The 13,547-nt window shown below is 54.7% G+C and overlaps 1 protein-coding gene across 6 annotated transcripts in view; it reads left to right on the top strand.

Annotated features, from left to right (window-relative positions):
- BCL2L1 (BCL2 like 1) overlaps positions 1–13,547 on the top strand; it is a 17,672-nt gene extending 4,125 nt beyond the window's left edge. For all 6 annotated transcript variants that reach the window (XM_064465540.1, XM_064465539.1, XM_064465538.1 and 3 more), the window contains exon 3: positions 13,052–13,547. In XM_064465540.1, coding sequence (XP_064321610.1) covers positions 13,052–13,189 — 138 coding nt within the window. In that variant the 3' untranslated portion in view covers positions 13,190–13,547. The remainder of the gene's footprint in view (positions 1–13,051) is intronic.

Here is a 13,547-nt window from a genome sequence, read left to right as displayed (position 1 = left end):
GGTGAGAGGGATGCAAGTTCTGGCAGGCCTGCTTGGCAGGGACCAGGTGGTTTGTGTTTTGGAGCGCTGTGGCACTTCTCTTCCTGGAAAGCCCCTCTGAAAGAGGGAAGGAGCGTGGCTCCATCACAATTGTCGCACAGCCTGGTTGCATAGGAAGCTCTGTTTCATCCTCCACCAGTGGAACAAAAGCAAGCATAGGATGGCCTTGGGGTGCAGGTTTGCCTTTGGAGGGGCCTGTTAAGGCTGCTGTGTGCTGGGCTGTAGCAGTTTTCTTGAGAAACCATTTTTTTGAGACAAGGGGGAAATGGCAAATCTCGCTACCTAGCGTTAACATGAGTGTATTTTGTCACATTTCCTGGCCCTGCCTTGGTTTGCCCTCCTCTCCACAATCTGGTACTGAAAAAATAAACAAGAACAACCCAAGAGGGGCATTTAATAACGAACCAGAAGAGAGCTGCTGCCTTGGTAAGCCATCAAAACCAAAGAGGAGGCTTTCCTGAGGCAGTTGCTTTGGCCAGGACCAGATTCTACTAGCTGTGAAGTTCAAAGAGTGATCCCAGTGGGGATTGGGAGTCATGGTGGGAGAAATGTGGTGAGTGGGAATGCAGGAGGGGGAGGCACAGGGTGAGCAGGAGAGAGTCTGGCAGGCAGAGTTGTACTGACCATGCTTAATCTGTTTGAGAAAGGAAAGTGAGTAGTAGTTCCTACCTGGCTGTGACCTTCCAGTGGATGACAGCTTTTCTTTCAAGGTAAAATCTATGTTCATAGTGAGATTTAAAGAGGGTGTTCTGTGGGGGCTTGGAGGTAGATCTGTGGACACAGAGGCAGGAGGTTTCTTGTTTGCAGGGTGTGTGGTGGGGACCAGCACAAAGGGTCTGTGCTGGGCCTGGACTGAAAGCAAACAGCATCTTTATCACCAGTCTGACATCTGAATCCTGACAAGCTGGGCAGAAGGAGGACAGACTGCTTCCCACATTGGCTCTGCGCATCCCAGGCTCTCAGCCGGCCCTGGCTGTGCAGGGTTTGGTGTGCTGGGACATGCATGTTGTGTCGCTCTGTGGTGGACTGGAAGTTTGTGGTTCTGTTTGGGGAAAACCCTTAGAAGATGTCAATATAGCAAACTCATTTTCTATCTCTTTAATTTTTTTCTTGAATGATAGGAAATGACTCAGCCTGTGTCATATGACAGAGTGCAGCTGGGATTTTGTCCTGTGCTCTTTTTCCAACCTTCTCAATGGTTTCAGAGCTAGGCTTCGATTCTCAGCTCTTCAGAAATGCTTTTTGGCCTTGTGCCATTGCCCAGGTATCCTTCACAAGCCTCCCTGCAACCACTGCCTCATCTAGCTGATCCCGGGTGCCCTGGGATCCTCTTGCCTTCTCAGTCCAAGCTTTGTGGGCAGCATGAGATAAGTTCAAGTTGGAATTCTCCTGCTGTTGTGCCCTGAGGTGCGGAGAGGAGCAGTGTGCTAGGTGTGCACAGCACACGTGGAAGAGGCACAGCTGCGTATTTCACTGTATGGGGACTGCAGCTCCCTCTGGGGTGAGCGCGCTTTGCCAAAGCTCTGCCGTTTTGAGTGTTAACACACTGGCTTTCGGCAATGCCCCGGTGCTGCTAATCCCATTTGAGACCACGGCCATCAGCTTCACTTGCTGGCCAACACACAGCAGAGCTGGCTGTAGGAGGTGACTGTGGATAGCCAAGGCCATGCTTTGCTGTCTTAGAGATGAATCCCAACCAGTGGTCTGTGAAGCTTAGCTGGGCTATTGCTTTCCACTTCGTCCTCTGTAATTATTTTACAGTCTGGATCCCTTGCAGCTGAGATGATGCCCCCATTGTCATCACCTGCTCAGGATGAAAAAAAATACTCTCTTCCTGCCAGCTGAGTTCCCTCATATCCCTTCACAGTACTGAGTGTTTCTCTCTGGCTGTGGGAACTGCCTGCCTGATGGTCACTGTCGTCAGGGTCTTGGCCAGGGCTGACCTGCCTGGCGTGGCTGTCCCAGGTAGCTGCATCCTCACTGGCAGCTGGAGATCTGGGCTCAGCATTCAGATCCCTGGCAGCTTCCTGCCCTGCCTGCAACCTGGGAGGCTTTTCTACAGTGCTCTCCAGGAAATGCCATTGGAATGACTTCCACTGCAGCTTCCTGCCCGGCCCACAGCAGCATTCCTGCCACTAGACTGAGTATGATGAAGAGGCGAGTTTTCAGGCTTTGCTCTTCGCCCCGTTTATTCGTTTCTCCTTCTTTGGGACCCTGCCTGTTTTCCTTGCTGCCTCGCGGTGTGCAGTGCAGTTTGATTACGTTCCTTAGATCTGTGATTAGAGCAGGCACCTGGAAGGCAGTGCTGCCCATCACTGGCTGTGGCTCAGAGCAGCCCGCTTAACCCTGCGGCCTTTCAGCAAAAGGGATAGCATTTCCTTCCCTCCCAGGGGAGCCACTGGGAACTCAGATTTGTAAAGCACTCAGGTTCTTCAATCAGAAGAATGGAGTGTCATTTAAAAAAAAAAAAAAAACCACACCCACACAAAACTAAGAAATAATTAACAAACTGGTTCTTGCTGCTCTGTGTTCACAGCTGTTCTCAGTAATGTCAGTCTTCCCAATCATCCTGCTCCTCTCTGAAACTGGACCGGACCTGGGTCCCCCTGAGCACTGCCTAGGGTCTCTCCCCATTTCAGCAGCAATGGGGTGCCCCACCACAGCAGAAGGCGTGGGAAGGAGCGATGTTCTCTCTTTTCCCCTGTGCAAGCTGCAGCTTTCTGTATGTGCCTGGGGTGCGGCACCTGATTTCCATGGAGCTCCTGTACAGTTTGTGTACATGGTTTACCCCAGGGAGCGGCGATACACCTGCAGCCCACACCAGGTACAGGCTGAACGGTGGTGCCATCCTTTGAGGCCTTTGCTTAAGCTTTTCTCTGATTTTTACCAAGCTGCTGACAGCTGGCAGCACAGTCCCATCTTGACGTTTCAAGTATTTCTCTAGCAGCTCTTTCCCCACTAACTGCGAAGCACAAGTATTCCCAGAAGGAGCTGGGGGAAGGGAAGGGATGGATATCAGATGTAGAAGTGTTGCAGACCTGCTGAACCGAGAGGCGAGGGATTAATGGTGGCTTCTACCATGGGAGCAGATAGGGGCTGAGGGCAGCTGTTTTCTTTCCCCTCTGGTGGCCCCGATAGCAGTTGGGATGTTGACCTACCTGCTGACTGATTCAGTGCGAAGGTATGCTCTGTGGGGTGGCTCTGCCTTCTCATGGCAGGAGAGTAGCTACGCTCTCCTCCTCCACCCTCCCGAGAGGGATGTTACCCTTAAATGCTATTGTTCAAAACAACTAAAGATTAACACAGATAATGGAGGCATGAAAGGGAAGCGGTGTCCTTTGGTGCCAGGGCACTCCCTGGTTTGCTGCCCTGGCCTTGAACAGGGCAACCATTCCTCCTTCTTCCTCCCCACCTGGAAGGATGCAAAGGGGTGTTTTGTGCAAAATCTCTCTGAAGTCCCGCTCCTAATTGTCCTTGAGATGCCAAGGGCTTAAGTTAGGGAACGTGCTTTCTAGAGGCATGCAAGAGCTTTCCCTGGGGTGGGGGATGTGAGGGCTGTGCTGAGTGCACCAGGGCAGGTTCAGTGTGTAGGTTGGCCCTCTCTGCATTCAGGTGGGAAGAAGGGTTACTCTCCGCCACAGAAGCAGAGCAGCCTGGCAGAGCGAGGGGGCAGAGGGCTGCTGGGAGGCAGAGCCGTTAGCAGATGGCTCCAGCTGGGCTTACCGGGGAGCAGGTGTGGGTTTCGGGAGGCAGCCTTTTAAGAGAGATGTCAATTTTGAACCCGGGAGGCTCAAGGGGCTGAGCCGTGGCTGTCATGACTTGTATGCTAGAGAGCTGTGACCTAGTTGTGCTGTAGAAATGGTCGTTTTATTTTTTAGGTATTTTGCTTATTTTATTCTTATGTTTAATTTAGTTAGCAAAAAAAGAAAAAAGAGTCAGAGGGCTGAGCCGTGCTGGGAAGGACTGCCTGCAGGCGGGAACGCCTGCTGCAGCGCCTCCGTGCAGCCAGCATCTCTCCAGCCGTCCATGTCTTCTCTCGGACACGTGCTCACGTGTACCAGCCCAGTGCTGTCTCTCAGGATCTCTTTAATGGGAAACCCAGTGCACTCAGCACTGCTGCCTGCCTCCAGGGTAGCAAGGGAGGGAGGAGCAGGATTTGGAGCATTAACCAGAGAGACTCCCGTGGCCACTGGGACTGTGCTATAACTGGTCTGTTTTCCCTCTGCTCCTGGGAGCAGGGAACTGGGCAAGCCGGCATTTCAGCAGGCTTTGGGCTGGTTACTCTCTCGACTGCCACTTGCCCCCACATTTACATGGTGTGCCCAAGGAAGGGTAATAGGCTGTATCTGTGAAGAGGAAAGTTTCAGGGGTCTGTGCAATTCCCTTGGGGAGAGCTGCTTGAATTTATTGCATTATCCTCCTTCCTGCTCAAGCTTGTGTTTAAGCTGTGTCTGCAGACATAGCTTCTGATTTAAGTAGATCCAATTAGTAGCTAGCTTCTGGCATCAGTATCCTGCCTGGGGAGATGAAGAACCTCTGGTGGGAGTGGGGCCAGGCTCAGCCTTTCTGCCCCTGCTCCTGATCTAGGATGGACCCAGAGCTCCCCAGCTTGCAGCCCCAGTCCTGACTTGGGGGAAGACGGAGGCAGGTGTCCTCTGCTCCCTACTCTGCCTGGCCAAGAACAAAGAGCAGGCAGGTTCTCCCTGCCTGTACCACTGCCAGGTGCTCTTAAAACTGAAATCAAATACTCCAAAACATGACAGCTTGGCAGCAGGCAGGGCTTTGAGCGTGAGCAGGAGCTGCTCAGGCTGGGAGGTGTGCGAGGGGCCGACAGGCAGAGCTGTGCAGGGACCTGTCTGTTGGGGTAGGACTGTGCGCCCAAAGGGAAGGAGCTGCTGGAGCTGGCTGCTTCCCGAAGGAGCATGAGTTTTCTTCTCTGCTGGAGGGTGAAGGGCTCTTTGGAAAGCTCAGAGAAGAGGCCTAGGCTGGCACAGGGCTGATTTGGTTTGAGTGCAGCTAACACTATGCTCAGGTGGAGCAGGACAGCTGTCTGCATCACTTCATTGGTTCTCCAAGCAATACTAGTCCCATTTGCACGTCTCTGGTTTTTGCCATCATTGAGGCTGAGGAAGGCTGGGGATGCTAGGAGGGTTGTGCAAGGAGCACAGCTGGCAGCAGTACGTGACGTTACTCTGTGTATAACTCATGGCAAGCTGGCTCAGGGTTTGGGCTGGGATGTGGGAGCTGGGTGTGTATGTGGCCCTGGGTAGTATCTGGGTGACATATGGCTTATGTATGGAGAAAATTAGGTATTGCTACCTGTAAATCAGCCATCATAGCAGTGTTGCAAATGCTTCCATGCTGTATTGGCGTGGCTCACTAGTGTATTAAACTTGCCGGAGAGCTAATATCTTTTATTAGAGCAACTGACCTCACTGAGAAGCTTCCAGTGCACCAGCCAGTGATTATTTCATGCAACAACATGTATGGAGGCGCCCAGGGCAGAGCACAAAGTCTCCTTCTCATGCTGCACAGCTTTCTCCTGCACTTGCTGCATCAGCTGCATACTCTGCTTCCTGCCCTCAAGTCAGCAGGGATTTTGCTAAAAGGGACTTCATGGCCTGAATCATTTGAGATTTCATGTGGACTAACAGGAAGTGAAAACAGAATGAGCACATCTTCCTCCTCTTCCTGCACCTCCACCCTTTCCCCTTTTTCATTCAAGTGGCATGTAAGAATTACAGCAGCCTCGTGAGGCGCTGGGGTTGAAGAGAGAAGTGGTAAGACTTGGCTGGTGCTCCTCTGGGATGCTGGAGGACAAGTGGCTCAAGGTGTGAGAACCAGGCAGCCCTTCCCCAGGACCCACCTCCCCTGGGGGCTGTCCCTGCACCCAGCCTTGCTTGCTTGGGCGTTGGTGATGCTGCGGTTCCCTGTGGGGTGGGTTTGGGATAGACTTGCACTGTGGTTAAGGGCTGGGGATAGCCATCGGCATCCCACAGTTCAGCCCCTGGATAGGAGGGAACATGGCTCCACAGCTGGGCACTTGCAAGTGCGGCATGTCTCCTCGGTGCAGGTTTCCCCACAGTTACACAAGGGCACGATTGCACAGGAGCTGTGACGTCTGGGAAGAGCAATGACAAGGTGAAAATTGAGCTTTTTTCCCTGGGCGCAGGGGACCCTGCTGAGGTGCTTGTCCAGTGCAGCAAGCTGGCTGTAACACTCAGGCTCCCCAGCACCGCAGGCGGCAGATAACTGTGAAATTAAAGCAGGAGTCTTCCCCTGCCCCCAGAGCGTGCCCCTTGCACAAAAGGCAGGCAGGCTGCTCTGCCTGCCAGGGCTCAGACACCATCTGTCCGGTGGGGAGAAGCATCAGAGAGACCGTCTTTCTTCGGACTATTCCACTTAATGCCCTTTGGAAAACAATCCCATTCCCAGCAGGTGCTAATCTTTTGAGTGGATCCGGCTCAACCAATGTGTTCTTTGCTGTGCCTTTGTACCGGAGCCTTGTCGCCTGCCAGCCGTCCTGCTGCTGAGCATGCCTGACACCGGCTGGGGCTTCAGCACCTTTGGGAGTCCTCAGCCTGGTTAGTTCTGGGAGAAACACTGATGAAAGAAGGATGCAAGTAGATTAGTCATTCACACTGGCTCCTGCTTTAATACACATGAATGTTTCAGCAGATTCCTGGAACAGAGAGCACAATTCCCTGCTCCCCATCTCGTGCTGTGCGCTGCAGTCTCCTGGGGCAGGGACGGGGGTTACAGCTGTCACTGTAGCCCCTTTCATGTATTTGGAAAATACTGAAATTGTGCTGAATGGTGTGGGGTTATTGCAGGTTCCCTGGAGCTGTTGATGGAACCAGTTTGACAGGAGGCTGCCACAGCAAGGATTAGGGCTGAAATGTGCTAGTGAGGGTTTGTTTCTGCTTAGAAAGAGCTGGCTCTGGCCCTCACTCTGCTGAGCCCCCTAGGTTTGCTGGGCTTCAGGCTGAGGCCCCAGGGGCAGCCTCCCCGCAGGCTGCAGCCTTGGAGACTCTGTGTGTGGCAAGGTGGGTCGGGAGGAGAGCTGAGGCAGGGATGTGCTTATTCAATTAACCCTTTTGAGTTTGCAGCTTCATCCCTCAAGATCGCAGGTTTCCCAGCATGCAGGAGCTTGGGCAAGGGCAGCACCCCAGCGCCTGCAGCACCCAAGCACCCACTCCCAGGGCAGGAGAGATAGGGGAGGCAGTGGGGCAGGTGGGTGGCATTCCCTGCTATTGTCATGGAGATCAGCAGCTGCTTCCTTGGAGGTCACCATTTGCATAACAGTTAGAGCTGGGTCTCTGGAGCATTTGCACCTGCGAGTGTGCTGTCCCCAGAGCCAGCCCCTTCCCGACCCCACTTCCCCAGAGCCCCTTCCCCACTCCATCCCAAACCTGCCCAGGGTGCTGACGGGGACCAGAGGAGTGAAGTTGTGGATGTGGAGAAGCTCTGAGACTGCTGCCTTGGATGGCAGGTTTCTCTGGGATGATGTACCTGAGTGGGGAGCTAATGTTGACCTCCAATCCTGATACCATGGGCAGTGCTGTGTGACTGGCGCAGGCATGCTCGGTGTCCCCACCGTCCTCCTTTAGGGCCTGGGCTTCAGACAGGGCTCAAGGCCACATGCAGTTGCAGTGTCTGGGAGAGCAGGGCAGAGGGAGGACCTCCAGGATGTCTCTTCCACTTCCATAGTGTGTAGGGACCAGCTGAGTTATGTTTACAGGATCCTAGTGGCAGCCTTTTGGAATACTTATGTTTTCAGTTTTTTTCTGAAAGATCTCAGCTGCCTTTTCCCCCTGTGCTTCACCTCCAGGTTCACATATGCCAGTCCCATGTGGTGAGCTGGCAGCCCGAAGGGGCTCTGGGAGCAGGTTGCTGTTGACGCAGGGCTTTGTTGTGGTCTGCGCTGAGCTGCTGCCTTTCTTTTTCCGTGCTTGTCTCGCTGCTCGGCACAAAACTGTTCCCAGCATCTCATTAACAAATGTCTGGTCATCCAGATGACTCCATTCCTGGCCGGCAATTGGTGTTAGACCTCTTAGCAGTAACACAGCTGTAGTTACAGTGAAGGTATAACAGAAACAGCCTTGTTTTCAAGTGAAACATTGCCTCGTGATGAGAATGCCTGGGTTGGGAGTCAGATGCTGTGGCTCATGCTGCTGGCTTGTATGCAACTTTAGGGAAAGCATTTAACCTCTCTGTACCTCTGTTTATCTGTCTGGGGACAATGCTGATAAAACACATTGAGATCCTTGGGTGGGAAAGGCTTTTGTATGTAGGGAGCTGGTTGCTGTGGGTGTCTCTGAGGCAGGCTGGCTAGGTATTGGAGGTGTAGCTCCTGCTGGAAGCAGAGTCTCTGTGTCAAAGTCGGACCAAATGCCACTGGTTCACCATGAATAGTCACGGTAGAGCCTCTCTTCTCTGCTGGTTGTCAGATCTTCGTGCTGGTGTATTGGTGACATCCACATCCTTCACCTCCCCATGCAAGGGAAGCTTTGAGCACCCAAACTTTGCCCTCCCCAGCAGCTGCCACCCTCCCCTTCCTGCTCTGTCCCAGGCTCGTAAGAGACCAGATGGGGATTCATTGCCCACATCTGCTTCCTCCACCTGCCCTCATGGTTTGGTGTCGCTTACTGAATCCTCTTTCCCCCAGTGCTGGGGCTTATCTTGAAAGAGGAACCTGCCCTGCTTTGCTCACCCTGAATGGGATCTAGCAACTGTTCTTGCTCCTGTTTGGCCATGGGAGCTGCTTCAGGCAGTGCTGGTGAATGAAACCAGCTGAACCTCTGGGGCTGGGTACCAGCAAGAGGCTGAAACTTTGGGTCTTCCCGTTTCCAGGCCGGGATATGAACACTGTCTCAGCCAGACCTTGAGCCTGATTAACCTCTTCTCCCACCTGAGACGGAGCACTTTGGGTCATACCTGTTCATCTTTTTTCTCTTCTATGGTGTCATGTATCATCACTGGGCAGTGTTTAAATGCTGCTGTGTCACCCCCTCTCTCCCCAACAGTGGGTTGTAGTTTGGGGCACTGCAGGTGTGTCGAGAGCCTTTGGCATGCAGAACCTCCTTCCCCCAGCTCTGTGAGGTGGTGGACACTGGTGGAGTCTGGATTTCCAGGTCCTCTACCTTCTGCACACAACATGTGCAGCTGGATGGAAGCCCCCCCTCAGCAAGTGCTGGTTTAGGCTCCAGCAAGAAGACGTTGTGTCCTTTCCCAGTGCTGGGCGAGGAGAGGCAAAGCCAGGGGATTGCCTTTTGCGTAGGCATAACCTCTCACTGCTTCCTCATTGCCTGCCCCAGAGCATCCTCCTCTTGGACACGTCTGTCACCCGGGGTAGGGAAGGGGATGTGACTGGTGTTCTGCTGTGGAACAGCCTGTCCTCTCTGGGCCTGGGGTGGAAGAGGCCCACGGGCACGTGGAGAGGGCGGTTGAGACACTGACGTGCTGTTGCTACCAGAGTCCTTGTGAGCAACTCAGGAATTCCAAATATTTCCTCTCAGATAAAGGTGACTGGAGGCGGCCAGAAATATCTGGACGTGTCTGGGCAAGCCTGAGATCCCAAACACCAGGGCAGAGAGGTCAGAATCAGTACTGGGAGTGCTGGGCTTCAGGTGCAGAGTGGCCAAGGCCCCGGGCAGTGTGGGAACTGAGCAAGCTGCCTTTCCCTAACCTTCAACCCACCCCCAGGACAGGGAGGGGAGGACGCTTCTGCCTGTTTTCCCACTCCCCCTGGTCTGGGATCACTGTTCCCAGGGGACACATCTGGGTTTGCAGTTGTGCAGGGGCTGAGCTATTGCAGCTCCTGGGGACAGTTTCCCCAGGGAAGGGCAAGGCGCTCTCCTCCTGAGTCCCCTGTGTCCCCCAGCTGTGGCTCCAGCAGCTGTGGCTCCATTCCAGGGGTGAGGGAGAGGGGCTCATGTCCCCTCCCTGCCCATGCGGGGCTCTTGTCATGCTCTTCTCCGTCTGTAGCACCCGATAGCTCTCAGTTCACCGTATGCCATTTATCTCTTGTTAAGCAAACACTTCCTTTTCTTAGAAGTAAGGGCTTCAAAACATGCTTCTTGGAACTGCCTTTCCCTAAGCTCGGCAGCACATAAAATCGAGAAGGCAACACAGAGGCTCGGCTGCCAGCCCTCCCCGGCTCCCTGCCCTGCCTGTGGGGGCCCTCTCCTGGTGCCTGCCCTGCTGGGTAACTGCAAGTCCCCTTGCACCTCCACAGCCTTCCTGGGGACATCCCCTCCCATAGGTCAGGAGGAGCCTGTAGAGATGTGTCAGGCTTGGTGGGCAGGCCTTAGTGAATCACGAGCAAAGTGGCTTGTCCTGGGGAATACATCACCTCCTTCCTCCTGCTGAGTGCTTGTGCAGCATTGGGTGCTGTGGGTGTGCGGTGGGGACATGCTTCCAAGGGAAGGACCTTCCCTGGAATGCAGGAGCCCCAGTACAGAGGGATATTGTAGGGTTGGTGCAGGTGCTCCACAGCTGGTGGTTTTGGACAAGCCCATGCCTTCTGCCCTGGTTCCCCTGTGCCCTCCGCTCCCGCCAGCCTCCTCTCAGTTTGCTGCCACTTGCCATGCACTGTCACTGCTCTGCTGCTCGTCACCACCTATCAGCAGAGGGATTTCCTGTGCCATAATTAAAAATATCCCCTCCTTGAGTTTGGGATCTCCTCCCATCCCTCTCCTGCAGCACATCACTGCCTGATTCTGTGCCCTTCCTCCTGGACAAGTGCCCAGGCAGCGGGGCTGGCAGTGAGCAGCAGCCATCACCTTTCTCCCTGGACAGCACCTGCGTGTGAGCCACTGTCCTGCTGGTTCCTGTGGGGCCGGGATGCAATATAATGCCTCCATAGAGCTCACACCAGCTGGCAGGCCTGTTGGGAAGTGAGCTGCCTTGTGCTGCTCTGTGTAGGTGGTGGGAGTTACAAGGACAGTTGTCACATCCCTGAAGAGGACTCTGAGCAAGCTGGCAGCAGTGATGTGCTCTAGGATGAGTGAGCAATGTCCCTGTTGTCCCAGTGCCCTGTCATTGGGTCTGCTGGGACCTCATCATGGTCAGGGGGATGTGAAAGGCAGCCGGGGAAGTCAGGAGATGGTGTTTGGTAGAAGGCAGAGAAGAGCTTTGGTGGGGCAGAAGTGGGTGCTCAGGTTAACAGCTCACCTGTGTGGTTGTTCAAGTACCTGCTCCCCTGTTGTGGGGAGACCTGTGGCCAAGGAGAGGGACACAGCTTATCTCCCTGGGAGCAAGCATGGATGCCTGTGGCATGCCTTGCTGTGAAAAGCTGTGTGAGAGCTTGGTCATGCGTGTGTGTATGTCTGGCAAGGTGAGGAGATATTCCACAAGCTGTGACCATACTTGGCCTGTTTTTGGGGGAGCTGGGGGCCTGGCACCACATTTCTATAAATGATGGAGAGGCAGCTGCCTAAAAAGCCTCTTGATCCCAGCCATGATCTGAGCACCAAACCCTGCCACAGGTCCTGTGGCAGCAGTTGCAGCTCATCACAGGCTGTGGGCAGGTGTGGGAGGCAGCTTGCAGGCAGAACTGCTAGACCCAGGCAGGCTGGGATGCTGCCCCTGCCTCTGGGGAGGCTATGGTAAGGCGTGACACAAGCTCAGTGTTAGCTGGGCTTATCTCTGCTTTCCCAGAGCAGCCGGGTTACTGGAACTTCGTTCACTTATCAGGGAACAGAGAACCTTGCTGGGAAGATGGGCTCAAGGTGCAACAGCTGAGCTGCCCAGCACTCTGAGCTGCCGGCGATCCCTGAGCCCAGAGCTCACAGCTCTGGCTCCCTCTAGCCCTGGTGCTCCTGCTGGGCCCTGATAAAACCTGGGAGCTGCTGGGGCCTAAAGTTCCCTGCTTCATGTAGTCTGACCATGGACCCCCCCTTTCCTGCAGTGCGTGTGGCCTGGGGACCTGAGGAGCTATCCTCACAGTGGTCCATGGTCCCTGGGTGCCCAGGAGAGCATGAGAGGTGGGGTGGTGCCATTGGGGTGCTGTGTGGGCACAGGGGTCAGAGGTATGGTGCCATGGGATCACTGCATGGGCGCAGGGGGCAGAGGTGTTCTCTGAGAGCCTGTTTTTTGGGAGCAGTTCAGCTCTGGTGGTCTCTCCCACTCTGCCCTTCATCTCCCCCAGTCCAGGCCACGGCCATCTGTCCCCAGCCCTGTCACACATCTCCCTTGGAGGGAGAGGGGCTGTGGCTGTTTGCTGCACAGTGGCTCTGTTGAAATCTGCCCTGTTCTTGCTGTTGCTGAAGATGAAGGACTGGAGGTGGCCAGCTCGGACGAGCTGGGCCAGAGTGACTGCATTCCTGGCTGGGCCTTGTGCTTGGCCTGCTCTCCTGAAACCAGTGGAAGGCAGGAGTTTCGCGACCCAGAGCGTCTGCCTTCACCACAGGGATTCGTGAAATCCAGATCGTGCTGCAGAGTAACCTGCGATGGCCAGGCCATGGGAGCGCTTGTCTTACTGGCATGTGGCAGTAGGGAGAGGGAGGTGTGAGGCTCCACTTTGGATACAAAAGCAGCAGGGGGATGCGTGGTGGGGACTCCTGCCACAACCCTGGGTATCAACCCTTCTGCTGCTCCCCCAGGCCTTGGCTGTGGAATAAAGCCCAGCATTTTCCTGCTGCAGTGATTTCTATCACACTTCGATGCTAATTTTAGAGAGCCTAGAGCACGTGATACATCTCCTGCCCTGCCCGCATGGTATTCTCCTTGCAAATCCTTTCTGGCATCCACTTCTCTCATGACTGGTCCTGTACTTCCCCCATCACCCTCTGTGCATGATTCAGAGTAAGGAAGCACAAGGCGTCTGTCATCCGCCTGGTCCCCACCAGTGCTTTCCTGCCAGCAGGAGCCCAACAGCCTTCCTGCCCCTTCCTGCTGCGTCTTCCCCTCCAGCCTGCTCCATGGAGGAGGAAGGAGCCCCAGAAAGCAGCAGAGAGGGTCTCTGTGCTCTGCTCCCACCCCTCTGCTTACCACTTCTCTTTTCCCACAGGAGCGGTTTGTGGACCTCTATGGGAACAATGCTGCTGCCGAGGTGAGGAAGGGCCAGGAGACCTTCAACAAATGGCTCCTGACCGGGGCGACGGTGGCAGGAGTACTTCTGCTGGGATCCCTGCTGAGCCGCAAGTGACCCGCTGCCGAGTCCCCCTGTCACCAGGATGGCTGCGCCTTCACCACCACATCCACTACACTCCGCTCCCGAGCACCATCACCAGCGCAGGGGGCAGCCCCCCCGCCTTCCCGGGCGAGTGCCCCGCTCCACGGAGCTTTCTTCCTCATGCCGCCAGTTCCTTTTGTCGTAGTCCCTCTTATTTACCGTTCTGTTGTGTTTTTAAAGGCGCTGAGACCAATGCAGCACTTCAGCCAACAGCTCCCAGCTCTGGGGAGATCCAGGCAGCCTGGGGGGAGTACTGGCTAGAAGGTGTCCCAGCTCTGCAGGGTCCTCTAGATCACTTTGAAGAGAATAAACAGACTTATTTTTGCATGTG

Source organism: Phalacrocorax carbo, chromosome 14, assembly GCF_963921805.1.
Source record: "Phalacrocorax carbo chromosome 14, bPhaCar2.1, whole genome shotgun sequence".
Lineage (NCBI taxonomy): Eukaryota > Metazoa > Chordata > Aves > Suliformes > Phalacrocoracidae > Phalacrocorax > Phalacrocorax carbo.
This window is presented reverse-complemented; position numbering and strand designations above follow the sequence as displayed.